The sequence below is a fragment of the Falco cherrug genome, chromosome 11, assembly GCF_023634085.1.
Source record: "Falco cherrug isolate bFalChe1 chromosome 11, bFalChe1.pri, whole genome shotgun sequence".
NCBI lineage: Eukaryota > Metazoa > Chordata > Aves > Falconiformes > Falconidae > Falco > Falco cherrug.
Window position 1 is genome coordinate 33,694,731 of NC_073707.1, and position 15,351 is coordinate 33,710,081.

Sequence of the window (15,351 nt, forward strand, 5' to 3'; positions counted from 1 at the left end):
AACCAAATACTGCAGAGGGGCCCTCCTGGCGTTGCAGGGGTACAGTGTGTTACCTGTGCCATTGCATTCAAAAAAAGGTGGGCGGGGAGGGGGGAAGGGAAGAATAAAGCAGCTTAGCATTGCTAGTTTTAGAGGAAAACCTGGAAAAACAAAACCCTCTGAAAACTTCCTTTTTAGAGGGCAGATAATCAGATGCAGCAGCCAAGCCTGTCTCACATCCCCAGCTTGCCCAATCAGGCAGGGGGCTGGGAACAGCAGAACACTCAAATTACCGGGAGGTCCCTTCTGTCATCCTAAACCCTCGTTATCAAGTGACAGAGGATGCACTGGAAGACTCTACGAACTGCTCTATTTTCCAGCTTATTTAAACACATCAGTGTGCAAGCTGGAGCTATACAGGAGGGGACAGGGGAGAAAAACCTTGACAGCATCTCTCAGGAAACGTGTGCCCCGTGGATGTCCACAGCTGAGGCTGCCGGAGGAGAGGGCTCATGCCTCAAGCTGGGCTGGCTGCATGCCAGGGAGCTTGGCTCTTTGCCATGCCGATGAAGACCTTGTCGCTGCCTTGCTGAAAGCCGCGTCCCTTCAAAGACTTTGCACACCACCATGCCAGCCCAGCAGAAGAAAATTATCTTTTGCATAGCCGGGGTGCTGAGCTTTGCTTGTGCGCTGGGGACCGCAGCAGCCATCGGCACACAGCTGTGGGTTAAGGGGACGATACTCTGCAAGACGGGAGCGCTGCTTGTCAACGCCACCGGCCAGGAGCTGGAGAAGTTTATTGGCAAAATCCAGTATGGGCTTTTCTATGGCGAGCGTGTGAGACAGTGTGGGCTCGGGGGGAGACCTTTCCAGTTTTCATGTAAGTAATAACGTCATCTGAACTATTTAACACCACACTGCTGACTGCTAGGGGAGCTGGGATATAGCTGCCCCAGTGTCCCCTTGCTCAGGCACTGCACCTAACAAGCATGAAATTCTAAAGCAAATGCTGCTGTTAACAGTGTTCTGATCTTCAGGTTCAAATAACTTATCTTCCGATACCAGTAAAGCCACACTAACATTTTCAGCTATCTATACTTCAGTTACACAGATACCTACATTTCAAAAGATTTATACTATTACTTTAAAAGGAACATTTTTCGTTTTCAATTAGTCTGTCACCTTCCTCTGCATGTGTGTCAACATTACGTCTTATGTGCTTCATGAAAAAATGAACTGAACTAGCAGAAATCTCATGAAAGAGCTGGAGCATAGATACGTTTGGCTGCTGTTGAGAAACAAAGCAGCCAAAAAGTTAGCAATCTGCTGCATTAATTGGAAGAACAGCTGGCTGATGCTAGCTGACATTCAGTCAGTTGATCTGCAAGTTGCATTTCATATCTGACATACAGAATTTTATCAAAGACTGTTAGCAATGGTCTTGCTTTGCATGTAATATTCATAACCTATTTATCTTCAAGGATAAGATCAATAAAATGATCAAGTGAACACACAGTTTGTACATAGCAGCAGATTAAACAGATAATAACAAACAGCCATTTGTTATATGTACAATGTGCCACCTGAAGTTACTGCTTCTAACTGTGTTTTGTATTCTGCTAGAACAGCACTGGTAAATTGCTTACATGAGTCATTTAAGGCAAGGTAAGGTTACCAGATGAAGTATCAAAGATTATTTACTGTATAGTATTTTCTCCAAAGTAGTAGACCAAATTAATATCATATTAAGATTTGCCATCTCTAATTAAATTCCATTACTGGTCTATTTATACAGCTGAAGTTCTCCCCTCAATTGCTTTGTTTGCCATCACAGTGTGCAGATATTCCACCCTGCTAGTTGTAGGCTGGGGTGAATTTTCAGAGGGGTCTACTAAATCTCAAGGAATTTGTTTTCTGCTGTAGCTGGAACTGCTAGGAACCACGGCTGACAAAGCGGCTAGCGATCAGCAGCTCCAGGCTGGCACTTGTCCGGGTTCATTACAGCCACAGAGCGGTGAGGCACAGCTAAACTGGGGTAAAACAAGGACAAGACGCAGCTGCAGCGCTGGCCAGAGCCGTGCCCCGTGGGCAGCCTCACTGGCCCTGCCGGGTGTGCACCCCAGCTCCCACACCTCCAGGATGGAGCATGGCTGAGCAGCCCTGCCAGAGCTCCCCAAGCCCAGAGAGCAGCAGCAGGATCAATGCGTGGGCACTTTGGTGCGAGCGAAGTTACAGGAAGGTCACCCACAGCAACCTGGACACAGGGCAAGCAGCAGGGCAGCCTCTCCGGTCTGGATTAGCTCAGTGTGCCAGGCAGGACTAAACCCAGACACAACAGGCAGCCCCCATGCCAGAGAAGCTCATCAGCTTCTCTTTCTAATAATTTTCTTTCCACGTATTTGTTACTTAGATGCTTTTAAACCATTTCATTGATGTGCCTCGCATTCAGGCTCTCATCTGTACATTCCATCATTATGGCTGAAATATTTTAATATACTGCTCATGGGATTGTAGCAATAGTTTCAAAAGAATTTTAATTTAGTGGGCAGTGCGAATTAATATAACAGGTACAAGACAGTACAAATGCACAACTTGTTAGTTATTATTTAATAATATTGATCATAACTTTTTTATTAGCTCCTAGTGCTACATCCAGGCAAGCTCTGGACCTGTGCAAGTACTGCAGAGCATTTTCAACCAAAAGCACTCCAGGGTTACAGAGTTTGCTCCCACTATGGCCATACATTTTCTATCTACGCTCTCAGAAATCTCATGTAACCAAGCTTTCCTACCCAAGTATTTACCAAACTTGCATTTATAAGTATAGCTTCAACAGTGCACATAGACACAAAATGTAACCAAAGAACAGAAATAATACAATGTGAAGTTTTTGATTAGTCACAGCTAAGCAACCCACTTTGAAATGGTAAAAAAACCAATGTTGGAAGAAGGGTTCACCGGAGTCAAGAAGATGCTCAATACGAGTTATGCATCTTGCTCAACTTTATTAGTTTCTAACACTACTTATATAGAACCGATACACATGCATATTCGTAAAGCAGAAATATAATTGGTTAGTAGTCTCTAAGTGCGCGCGGTTCTCACACCCCTAATTATCATGACTAAAATAAGCATTCTAACCATGTAGCTCATTGTGTTGTTATGCTTCAGCCTTGTAGTTTGTTACTCCCTATATTCCCATACTGCTCCCTATCTTTCTTGGCCCTGCACCTGCTTTCCCAGCAGCTGTAGCTTGCTACAGCCACGGCCTGTTGGCACAACATAATTACTTGGTCTCAGGATTCAAGAATAGCTCAAGGCTACCTTTCTTGTTAACTTCAGCACAGCAACTTCAGCACAATTCTGATTACAGGCCTATTCTAATACCAGGCCTGGATCGTGCAGATCTTCAGAGATTCTAAGGCCACGCTTCTGCAGCCATTCTTCTACAAACCAACATACAAAACCTAAGTGTTCATGCAGACCTGCAGAATCCTACTGCACGGGACAATATTAAAAATTGATTTCTTTAACAGGAGTGCCTAATGTATGTATTCAAAGAACTCCAAGGCTTTCAGGAATTGCATAAAGAGTAACAACATTGGAAGAGTAATTCACTCAACATCAATCAATATCACTGCGCTCATTTTCAGACAGAGAAAATAAGGCTTGAAGCATGTGCTTCAATGCCTGTTCCCAGGATCGCAAATCAAGGCTGGATTTAATTTTATGCCCAAGACTCCTCAAGTGATAAGCAAAGCTGCTAAGATGCCCGTGAGGGAGCATCATCCTTGCCTAGGGAGAGCAGCCTTGTTCCCAGCATCCCAGCCCACCAGGCATCCCTCAGAGCAGACCATCACCTGCAGTAGCAGAGCTAGCCAGTCTGAAGCACTGGTGTCAGAAACACAGCCCAGGGGCCTGCGCAGACCTAAAACCAAACCCAAGCTTGCTTATTAGAGCATTCTTTTACCTTTTCTTCTCCTTCCATACAAGCCGAGTATTAATAGTGAAATATTTCACTAGGTCTCGCTCGCAACATTGCAAGCCTGTTCCTGCCTTTACATAGCAGTCTGAAAAGGTAACGCTATGAGGTGACCTCTGGCACTACTTATACCTGAGATGTAGCCCATTTACAGCCCAAAAAATTTCACAAGCCCAGTCCTACTGACCATGGCACTCCACAGAGCAGGGTTTGCCTCTGCGGTCTTTCACTGACAGTGGAGGGCAGAAGCACTGCTGTCCTCCTCACAAATTGTTCTCAGATCATCATTTATTTAGATTAAAAAGCAAACGCAACACTTATTTGAATAGGATTTCTATTTAGAAACAATGATTAGGTGCCTCCGCAAAATATACCTCTACTAGGAGCATTCCCTTCAGAGACCAGTTATGAAAGAGGCTGGTTTGCGTTCTCTGGGGCTGCAGCAGACCCATCCCATCCGAGTCAGTGCTCTCGGGAACTCACTGGGAGCATCCTGGAAACAGGATAACCATATACAACATACACATCCATAGTTTAATGCACTGAAGTGCACTTTAGCATGTCTGAGAAAAAAAGGCCTGGAAAATAGGCTAAATGATTTAGTTCTATGTTTGTTCCCATTAAATGCTCCCCTCTGACCACTATATCTCTTTTAATTGTAATATGAATTTGCTCTGCCAGCAAACCCAGTTCAGCTGGGGCAAGCCTTCTGCTTCATTTGCTCTTGCCGATTCTCATCAGTTTCTGGGTCAGCAGTTCATTTTCTAAAGGTCACTGGCTTGCATACCTAACACCATTCATTCATTACAATGAAGGAATGTTTTTCTTTCAAGATGACATAGCTGCTGGAATTAATTTTCCAGATGTGTCACATATAAAATTCTAATAACATAAACAACTATAAATGCAGGTGCCAAGGGAAAGATTCAATACAATCCAGTAACATTTTCTTAAAATCAAGAATATAAAATTGTATTATTAAACACACAGTTTTGCATGTTCTCCCAAAACACCAGGTAGAGTCACGAGAACTAATACTATTCCTTGTAAAAGTCTGTACAAGTAGGGAGTCTTCGGCCTCTTTGTCGCATAGCCTGAATGGTACAATAACAAAATTGCACCTTATACCACACCAACAGTACAACTGCTTCTCACGCCTGTAAAAATATGAAATAAGTAATGAAAGGTCCAGTAAACACAAGGTCCAATTTCTAAAATGTGCTTTGTGTTTATTAAGCACAACTGGCCAAACTGGACAAACAATAAGTAGCCATCAGCAAAAGCAACCTTTTATGCAGGCAAACTCATGGAACTGTTTGTGTTGGCAGGGCCCTTAAAGCCCACCTAGCTCCAGCCCCCTGCCCCGGGCAGGGCCACCTCCCCCCAGCCCAGGTTGCCCAGAGCCCCGTCCAGCCTGGCCTTGAGCCCTGCCAGGGACGGGGCACCCACAGCTGCTCTGGGCAGCCTGGGCCAGCGCCTCCCACCCCCACAGCACAGAATTTCTTCCTTTAACCTGACTGTCCCCTCCTCCAGCTGCAAGCCATTCCCCTTCAGGCACTGGAAGCTGCTCTAAGGTGTCCCCGGAGCCTTCCCTTCTGCAGGCTGAGCAACCCCAACCCTCAGCCTGTCGCACACCAGAGGGGCTCCAGCCCTCCGAGCATCTTCGCGGCCTCCTCTGAGCTCGCCCCAACAGTTCCATGTCCTCCTTATGCTGGGGGCACAGAGCTGGACGCAGGGCTGCAGGGGGTCTCACCAGGGAGGAGCAGAGGGGGACAATCCCCGCCCTCGACTGCTGGCCACGCTGCTGGGGATGCAGCCCAGGTGCGGCTGGCTTTCTGGGCTGCAAGCGCACGTTGCTGGGTCATGTTGAGCTTCTCATAAACCAACGCCCCGAACATGATCTCCCCAGGGCTGCTCTTAGTCCATTCTCTGCCCAGCCTGTATCTGTGCTTGGGGCTGCCCCGACCCGCGCGTAGGACCTTGCACTTGGCCCGGTTGAACCTCATGATGTTCGCGTGGGCCCACCTCCCAAGCCTGTCCAGGGCCCCCTGGATGGCATCCCTGCCCTCCAGCCTGTCGACCGCACCACACAGCTTGGGGTCGTTGGCAAACTTGCCAATTCTTCCTGTAGGTAAATAGGTACATTTAGCAAACAGGTAGTTTTGCTGTGTGCAGCGCTTGCCTACACAAAGACAGCGAGCAGCAGTGTTCCTGAGCTCCCCGCGCATACAAGCCAGGCTGGTGGGGACAACCCCAGGGAAGGGGGTCTGGAGGAGCAGAGGCTGGGGCCAGCGCCATCCCCAGGAGCAGGCAGCTCCTCCATTACCCAAAGGTGTGAGAGTCCATGCAGCACCCCAGACGGTGGGCACAGGGCTCTGCTTGCCCTCTTGTGCCCCTGTGCCTTGTGACATCTCCAGGCCGTGGCCCCCTGTGGGCACTGGGTGCCCCTCTCCACTCCCAACCAGCCACCAACAATGGAAAAGTGCATACTTATTTAACACAGCTTCAAGAATAGTTTGCAAACATTTGGTCCATTAATTTCCCTTTCATTTGGTCAGGGAGGTAAATTGACTTGACACCACATTACCTGCTTCTCTGTGTTTACTGCACGGCAAGCTGCAGAGCTGTTTGCTGGTAAACATTTTACAAGGTAGAGTAATTTATGTGAGGCTTTTTTACTCTCGGCACGTTACAGCTGCAGCGAGGCAGTGCCAAGGCATTATTACCCCCACTTTAATCATGCCCCTGTGGATCAGGAGCAGTTAAGTGTATTTGATGATTCCTTCTAAAATACCCGTTGTTGCCAAACAAACATGAGTGACTAAAAATTATTCTCTCATACTGAGTCTAATTGACTAATCCCTTGTGCCCTAGCTAAGCAGGATGACAATTTGAAACAGTAGCTAAAAAGCTGCATACAAATACTTAATTTTGCATAATTTATGCATAAAAATACATAAAAATTCCTAAATTTTTGTGTACATAGTCACAGCAGCCACAACATGGCTGGAACGCAGCGCAGCCTTCCGCAGCCTTTGGTCAGTGAGCAGGTGCTCCATCAGGTAGCAGTCATTAACTCTGAGCACAAACCCGCAGCTGCCCTGGGCTGCCACTTCCACTGCTGCAACCCGGCCTGCCCCGTGGGCTCTCGTGGGGCAACTGATATAGTGGCAAATACAGCCAACATAAAAGCTCCCGGCTTTTGGAAACTTAAAGTTATACAGCATGTGGCAAAAGCATCACATTAACTGTGTGATGCACCCGGTACTTGCACTTACCCAGCAAGAGCCTTCATACTCAGTCCCACGGCACACAGCTCTGCTGCAAACAGCCAGCATCCCACCTGCCAGCAGCAGGAGAGCTGGCCAGGCACAGCACAGCACCGGCCTTTGCGGCTGCACACTCATTTTGTGTGCTCTATCTTATTTTAGCTCTGTACCCTCTTCTTTATTGTAAGATTTCTCCATTTCCTTTCATCGATTTATCATCTTCCCTTTTTGCCCTTGGACTTCCAGGCACAAAATGTTCCACAAGTGTTTTACTTGGGGAAACAAACACAGGGGAGAAGGTTTTGGTCATTTACAATGTGCTCATTCTTTCAAAATTCCATTCAGAGAGTTTGTTGCAAATAACTCATTGCTGTAACCTTTATGAATTTCTCCCTCTCTAGTACCATACTTCATTTTAAAAACAATTTAAGAGACTAATGTATGTACAGAAATATCCTTCCTGTTTTTTACAGATTTTTATCAAAATACCATTTTTTTTCTATTTTCTAAAAACCAGAAAAAATATTTAGAAAATTCTATTTTCTAAAAAATATCAAAGGGTAGGAGGTAAGAAACCTCCTATCTTTTTAGGTGTCTGCATGCCTCTGGCAATAACTGTTGGTGGATTGTCACACGAACAACTGCACACGTCATCTTCCCCAGGTATTGTACATCCCTGGAGCCTTCAATGTCTCCCAGCAACGCACAGTGCACAACACATTTAACCTGCCAGTATGTCAGCACTGCAGTTTCACTAATGATTTCCTGCTTCTCCATAATAAAATGTGGACTTCATAACTTAAAGAAGTATTATTTAAGGTTTTCAGAAATAACACACATTTTTTGCCAAAATTTTTCAGGTATAAGCTTACAAAAACAGCACTGTATGTTGATATTAAAGCAGTGGAATCACTACTCTGAAACAGAATGGAAGTCAGCATCTCATCCTGGAGCAGCTCTTTGCTTCCCTGGCAATGAAGTGGCCAAACCCTGACATCTGTGCACTTTAGGCACATCAAACCCAAATAAATGTGGTGCTCCAAACCAACCACACCCCCCAAGGTTAGGCCCATGTCTCCTGCCCAGCCATCTCCTTGTTTCTCCATACAGCCAGAGCTTGGATATTCCAAAGGACTTTGTCCATCACACGTTGCCCATGATGTGGTCCAGACCAAGAGGCCAGCACAAGGGAGAGGGAGCCCGAGGGACCCCTATGCTCACAGGGGCTGCCCAGCCTCCCCTCTGCCCACACACCCATCCTGGCAAGAGGGAGCCAGAAGCAGCATCCCTCAGGAAGGGGAGCTACCTCACCCCATCCTAGGTACCCCAAGACACACAACACATGTTATATGGATACTGGCAGAGCATTGGGAACTTCTCATCCTCACCTGACCCTCCCTGCACCTGTGTTTTGGAAAATAAAATAAATACAAGACTCTACTGACCAGAACAATCCAGTGCAAGAAACATGTTTCATATGAATTGCTGACCACTCCAGGCAAGGGCAGGTGTGCAGTGGCACACACACTAACTGTAACTAAGCCCACAAGCTGATTAAGGCACAGGCAAGCAAATAAATATCAATTGCTCTCTGCTCACTGAATAAGCCAAGCAGGTATCATTTCATTTCCTATCTCATGTCCCTCAGTGGGACCTCATGAACATAAATGCAGAGAGTCTGTTTCTGGACTTACTGCCCCCCTGCTCCAAAAGAGGGCTAAACGGCCAAGCCTCTAGCCAAGGGAGGCAAGATCCCACCCATAACAGGCACTGCGAGTAGCCCCTCATGCCATCCTGCATGCTGGTACAAGGCAGACCTGCACTTTCAAATACAGCTCCCAGTTTTTTTTCCCCCCAAGAATGTGCTGTTTGCATTAAGGACCAAATACCACCTTGGCAGATGGTAGGCATGTTACCCTCCACCTTGCATCTGCATCTGGTTTCTGAGGAATGAATAACCCCAAAAGCCTCATGTCCTGAACGGTGCCTACAGGTGGAGAGCAGCTTGTTTTGCCAGCCAGAACACTGGGGTGAGGGAGCAGCCACCAAGGATGCTGATCCAGATCAGGCCCCCAGCGTTTAAAGATCTGGAGGTGCTGGGGGTCACCCCTCCGCGAGCCTGGTGGAGACAGCTGTGGGCAGGTGCCAGGGCTGCGGAGGTGCCATTCTGCATCTGCACATCCAGGGGGATAACGTGCCCAGGGAAATACCCTCAGGAAGGGGAGGAGAGGCTTTCTCTGGAGCTGGTCTTTCTCTCCTGGCCAGTCTACCGAGTTTCACAAAACACTTCTACCTCCAAACATCCACAAAACCTGTTTCTAGTTAGTAACTTCATTTTCACTTTTGGTTGCATTTGGAAGAGCACAACTTAAAACAATTATCACAAACCAGCAGGAAATCCCTGGCCTGACTTCTGAAATGACTTTATCTAATATGTATAATAACAATTTGTTCATTTTGTTTTTAGTTTTTCCAGATTTGCTCAAAATTATCCCTGCAAGTATCCATGTTGGTGTCATTCTCTTCTGTACAGTACTGATAGTCTTTGCTCTGGTGGGAGCAGGTTTCTTCATGTTCAATGCTTTTGGCAGCCCTTATGAAACCCTGCACGGCCCCATCGGGTTGTACCTCTGGAGCTTCATTGCGTGTAAGTACCACCCCACCCCTGGCCTGCCTAGCTAGTGGCTGTCCATGTTTGCTACTTATGTTGGATTTATTGGCATAGGAGACCTTATTAAGGACCATGGCCACACTGACTATAAACTGGCAAAATAAAGCTAGGTAGAAATGCAGATGACTTTGCCATATCAAAACGTTTTTTCCAAATTGGAGTTAAGAGATAAAATACCAAAACCCTTCACGAGGGCAGGCGATGGGATGGGATGGGTACAGGCAAGCAGGCAGCCCCGGCACCTTCAGCCCTTCTGCATAAGCTGGCAGAAAAAAGGGATGGTGCCCACAAGCCCCAGGGACCTGGAGCTGGGGATGCATCATGGGCAAACAGTCAGAGCCAGGAATTGTACCAGAGATGGGAAAAAACAAACTAACAGTCATTGATGCAACTGCTCATATTTACCACAATGGGAGGTTTCCACCTGTGTAGGTGAGAGCACCACTTAGACAGCAAAACCTTCCCGAGGAAGGAAGGAACTGAGAAGCAGAGGGAGAGATTGACAGCAACTTGCTGTAAAAGCGGTCTCTGAAAAAACACTGCCAGCAGGGATAACGAACCATCCCTGTCCCTCTGCCACTTAGAGAGGGTAAAGCCCATTCTCTGTGCTGCTGGCTTGGCTGACAAGAACATTTACTATTACTTTACAAGGTATTACTATTACAATCATAATTTAATAAAGTAGTATCTATTTATCTTTAAACATGAAGACAGTATGTTCAAGGGGACAACGAGCAGCTTAAAGCTGAAAGGGCACAGATACTTTACTGGATCAGGGTACTACAGCAGCTGTGCTAAATATTACTGGTCCCAAGCCAAATTCAATTAAAAAAGCTTACTAACTTCAATACCCATTGTCTTGGATTCTAAAAATAATCCCTATTAAAGCTAAGTTACAGTGGCCATAATAACGCTATCAATATGGCTTTTGATCGTGATGCAGGGACAGCTGAGATGATGAGCATCTCCCCCTCCATTTCAGGTTCCTGCGGTTGCCTCATCATGATTCTTTTCTCTTCAGAGGTGAAGATACACCACCTTTCAGAGAAAATTGCTAATTTCAAAGAGGGAAGTTTTACATTCAAGACTCACAGAGAGCAGTTTGCAAACTCGTTCTGGATCATCCTGGTTTGCTCTCTGGTGCACTTCCTGAATGCCTTGCTAATACGATTTGCTGGATTTGAATTTCCCTTTTCAAAATCAAAAGATTCAGGAACAACCACTGGAGCGGTTGACCTGATGTATTAGAACTACATAGTTAAGAACATTTCAAGCCATGAGGTTCATCACTACTACATTCAACAGCCACCAGGTGTACTAACTTGTAAATGATTAAAGATGTTAAAAGAAGTGAAGGTTTCAAATAAACAGCAACATGGCATATGCAGTAAACTAAAGAAGACAAGCTATTTGGTAATGTCTAGATTAAAATTCCTTCTCTTTCTTGGGGTAAGACCTAAGACATTTGCCTTTTTTTCCAGTAAGTTATTTGAAAAGTAGCTGGTGCAAAGAAAACCAGTAATATCAATAGCGTTGAACAGGATCTGGAAAATAAAAGGAACAAGTTGCAGTAGAGGCACACACTATCACCAGCAGCAGTTTTGCCCTTTACCCCTTGTGAAGGCAAGGATGCAGTTGTTACTGCGTCAGGGCACTGGAGAACAAGGACGCTCAGCAAATCTACAGGTATCAAACGAGAAAAGAAAGTGTACAGGCTTTGCTCCTAACACGCATCAGGCTCCGTCTCAAAAGCACAACACTCGGAGGGAACACAGTGCTACAGCAGGTGCTTGCGGGACAAAAGCCAAACACCTGAATCCACCATGAGCACTTTAACCTGCATGGCAGCGTCATCATTTCTGTCCATAAAGCTCTCTTTTGGGTTTTTTAGTTTTAACAAACTCAACTGTAACTCTTTGGCCCTGAAGCCACAAAAGACATCCCTGCCCCACACAATCACTGTAGCTGGGGGCTTTACTGGCTTGGTTAGAGCACCGTGCCCAGCAAAGCGGGTTGTAGAGAAGATGCAACATACTCTGTCCTGCTTGCCCGAGGGAGGCAGCCTGGCTTGGTGCTGCTGAACGCTCCCTGCAACACACCAAGGCAAAGAACATTTCCCAGAACAAAGTGACAAGAACAAGACCAAGCACCCTTCCCACTGCACCGCACCCTCCCAAAGCCTCATGGGCAGAAGCATGAAGAACCTTGCCCAGAAACAGCCCTGCAAACACTCCCTCATCAAGTAACACAAATAAACAAAGTCAAAACCTTTGGCAAAGGGCAGCAATGGAATAGCACAACAGACAAGTTTCCAAGGCATGCCACAGCTCAGCAGAGACCGATGAAGAAATAACATGAGGTTCTCTACCCCAAGGAGTGCAGGAAGCCAGAACGGACAAACACATCAGCACTTGCACCCTTAAGCATCGGCAAGGTGGTTAAAGCAACCGGACCACTCATCCTAGGTACAGCTAAACCAGCCCTGTTACAGACAGATAGATCAAAAGAGCATTAACACCACCAAACACTACCTCCTCGGGATTATGCAGATGATGTAGTGCTCATCACAGGACATAAAAACAACACTGAAAGCAAATACAAGAGGTGCACAGAGAGAACGCTGCTGCCCCAGCTGCCCATATATACGCAGGGGCTGCAGGCTGCTTCTGCACAGCTGCAGCTGAGGAGCAATCATCCCACTCGGCACCCACTGCGTCACCTGTGCTGAAAATCAAGCCCAGGCACCTGTTAGCATTCACCTCTGAAAAAACTATATGCTCCAAGCTCCAGCAACTTGCAAGGTGACCTCACTGACTTTTATGCTATTTTTTTATACTTTTACTACAAATGGCAAAACATTGCTGGTTTTTTTTGTAAAAGTTTTGTAAGTTATACCACTACTCCACAAATCCTTTCACAAAGCAGCTCTGCCTCCCCATGGTGTATCACATCTCCCTAGATTATGACACTGTGTAAGGGCTACTGCAAGTTGCCACAACCCCTAACTTTTTTTCATCATTTTCTTCTTACTTGATATGCATATTCTTCCTAATGTGTCTTCTTAACACATGATTTGTATTACAACTCATGGAATTGTTTACTATACAGCAAACAATGAGGAGTAACACTTCATCCTTCTTGCTCCTGATGCATCATGAAGCTGCTCTGTTTTGCAGCTCTGTAGCAGCTTCAGCAATCCCTGGCACATGCAATCAGACGCACAGCCTGCTCACATCTGTGCGGCTAAGCGATATTTGCCAGTCCTGAAGAAGGAGTTGGCCCATATGTGTAAAATACAGAGTTGCACAGAAGATAAACCCATTCCCACCCCTTTTGCTCTGCAGCTCATGACTCGGGATCCAGGGGCTTTCATGGGGGGATCACCTCACAAAGAGCCCAGCTCCACCACTCCCCCCACATCCCACCTCACTTACGAACATGAGCCCAGCTGTTATTTTCATTCATATCCAGTTCCTGAGGCAAACATAACAATTCTTAATAGCAAAATAAAATGAAGACAATATTTGTGTGTTTGACCAGCTGAAAGTAACAGTTGGAACAAGCGTGACCTGCTCAGCCTGTACTCCTGGATGAGCACCAGCACATTTCCTGTGGCTCACCTGTAATCAATGAGCATTAGCTAAAGAAGTTTTGCCTGCTTCATTTCTAGACTAGCATATTTCATGATTTAAAAAACAACAAGAATTGTATAGTGAGGAGAAACACATATTTTGAAGGTTCTTGAAAAATCAGATTATTTTGTATTCCAATAAGAAGTTAGTATGAATTTGTGTCTGTGTGTGTGCATGCAGTGTGTGTACATATAAATACAAATATATATGTATATATATATATAAAATCAGTATATGGACACAAGAGAGCATACCAGGCTTAGATCACCGGCCCATGATGCTGATGTAGGGGCGAACAGCAGAGCATCGTGTTGCAGATGTGGAGCTCACCGTGCTCTCTGGCCCTGTATTGCACCCCACTGCTGTGACTGCCCTGAGCAGGGCTCCTGGAGGCCATGCTGCTGGCTCCCACAGCAGACCCTTCTAAAGCACATCCACCTTAACGGATTTTATTGTCAAAGTCACTACCCCAAGCAGAGATCATTTATCATTTGGAAATAGCATGAACCACAAACTTAGTTGACTTCCCCACACCAGCATGAGCGGTACACCCACACCAAAATCTGTGGATGTCATTCCATAAAGCACAGCCACGAAATGAGGCACATCAGTAAGACCTGGCAGTATGGAGAAGTTCAGCCATTAATGCGGCAGGAGCGATGCTAATGACACCTGCAGCCAGACACCCTACAGCCTGGGCCCAGGGTGGGCTGAGGGATGCCCCCCCACTGCCTGACACAGGAGGGATGCTCAGCGCTGGCTGTGGCTGCGAAAATGCCAGTGCTGCTGCCCTTGCTAGGAGCCTTTCCTCTCTGAGTTACTGCAGAGCTGAGATTGTGCTAGGGAAGAAGTTAATTAAGCTTCACAGCTTCCCCTCCAACATCTCAGAGCATTTACCTACACCATGGAGAAGTTGGGAGAGCTCTGCGCCAAAGCCCTGTTGATGCCAGTTAGGGTTTCACCCCTTGGGCCAATATTCACTCATACCTCTAGCAAAAGGGTTTTGACATCTGGAGACAGAAGCTGCCATGGAAACGCAAAGCTTCACTAACTTCTTAAGAGCATTATTTTGGCTGCCAGACATTGTTCCTGTCGGAGGCCAGGAGGTGCAAGTCCACATCCCCTTCGGCCTGGCGGTGGCACACAGATGGGGATGTCACTCAGCTGCCATCACCCCGAGGCTGGACGCCACACTCCCTGGGTGGCAGCGGGCAGGCACACAAACGGCCCAGTCTGGATGAGGTGGGAAAAGGGGCGAGAGGAACCAGCCCCTCAGGGGTGACAAGCTGGGGTGGTGTGGACACTGCACACAGCCAAGGGATGGGGTGTCCTGTGCCACGTCCTGCCTCCGGTTTTCCAGACCAAAGGCTGAACCAGGCAGGGGAGTCGGGGGGTGGGGGTCTGCCTTCTGCAGCCAGGTCCTGTCCTGTTTGCTGACGTGGTGCCTGAATTTGTCATCACCACCAGCACCAAGAGTTATGTGGACTTGATGGGCAAACCCACATTTCAGTCCCTCATTTTGTGACTAGACACAATGCCACACACATTATTGACAGGATGATGCTATTCCTGATGGAAAACACAATAATGGGTACAGGACACTGTTCCCCACCACAGAAACTGCTCTGTTGTTTCACCTGGTGTCTCCAAAAGGGCGCAGCTTGCTGGAGCAGCCTGCACAGCAGGGGAGAGCCAGGTAAGGACATTTGTACCCATTTCTCAGGAACTGGTGCCTGCTCCAGCAATGGCCAGTCCTACAGAGCCAGGTTCATTCTCCCCTGCCGTGAAATACCCAAATTTGGTGAAGTCTCCAAATCT

General features: G+C 46.8%; 1 protein-coding gene across 1 annotated transcript; it reads left to right on the forward strand.

Moving 5' to 3' along the window:
• The first annotated feature begins 321 nt into the window (after positions 1-321).
• Positions 322-13,688, forward strand: CLRN1 (clarin 1). The gene is made up of 3 exons (XM_005434292.3): positions 322-859; positions 9,698-9,877; positions 10,884-13,688. Exons 1-3 carry the CDS (start codon positions 607-609, stop codon positions 11,147-11,149), a joined length of 699 nt encoding a protein of 232 aa, XP_005434349.1. The 5' UTR covers positions 322-606; the 3' UTR covers positions 11,150-13,688.
• The last annotated feature ends 1,663 nt before the right edge of the window (positions 13,689-15,351 follow it).